The sequence below is a fragment of the Myotis davidii genome, unplaced genomic scaffold (genome assembly GCF_000327345.1).
Source record: "Myotis davidii unplaced genomic scaffold, ASM32734v1 scaffold741, whole genome shotgun sequence".
In the NCBI taxonomy this organism is placed as follows: domain Eukaryota; kingdom Metazoa; phylum Chordata; class Mammalia; order Chiroptera; family Vespertilionidae; genus Myotis; species Myotis davidii.
The window spans coordinates 251,296-251,591 of NW_006291250.1; the positions used below are offsets into that span (position 1 = coordinate 251,296).

The following is a 296-nucleotide window of genomic DNA, read 5'->3' on the forward strand; positions in this document are numbered from 1 at the left end:
ACAAGGGATCCACTGGGCGCTGGTTCAGGATTTTGGTCAGCATGTTCACCAGGTGCTCATACCTGCCTCCGGAGGGAGGGGGAGGTGGGGGACGTTACTCGCTCGGCTCACTGCTCTATGCCTGGCCCTGGGGACACAGCAGAGGAGACAAGATCCCTGCCCGAGTGGAGCTGACATTCTGATGATGGAGACAGACATTAACCAAATATGCAAAATACATACTGTCAGGGGTGATCATGTCTAAGGAGACAATAAAGTAGGGAATGGGACTGGGAATGCCCGGGATAGGGGATGGT

General features: G+C 54.4%; 1 protein-coding gene across 1 annotated transcript in view; it reads right to left on the reverse strand.

Annotated features, from left to right (window-relative positions):
* Positions 1 to 296, reverse strand: part of SYMPK (symplekin) — a 48,078-nt gene that overhangs the window by 9,179 nt on the left and 38,603 nt on the right. The window contains exon 25 of the mRNA XM_015564399.1: positions 14 to 62. Within this exon, the coding sequence (XP_015419885.1) occupies positions 14 to 62 (49 nt within the window). The remainder of the gene's footprint in view (positions 1 to 13; positions 63 to 296) is intronic.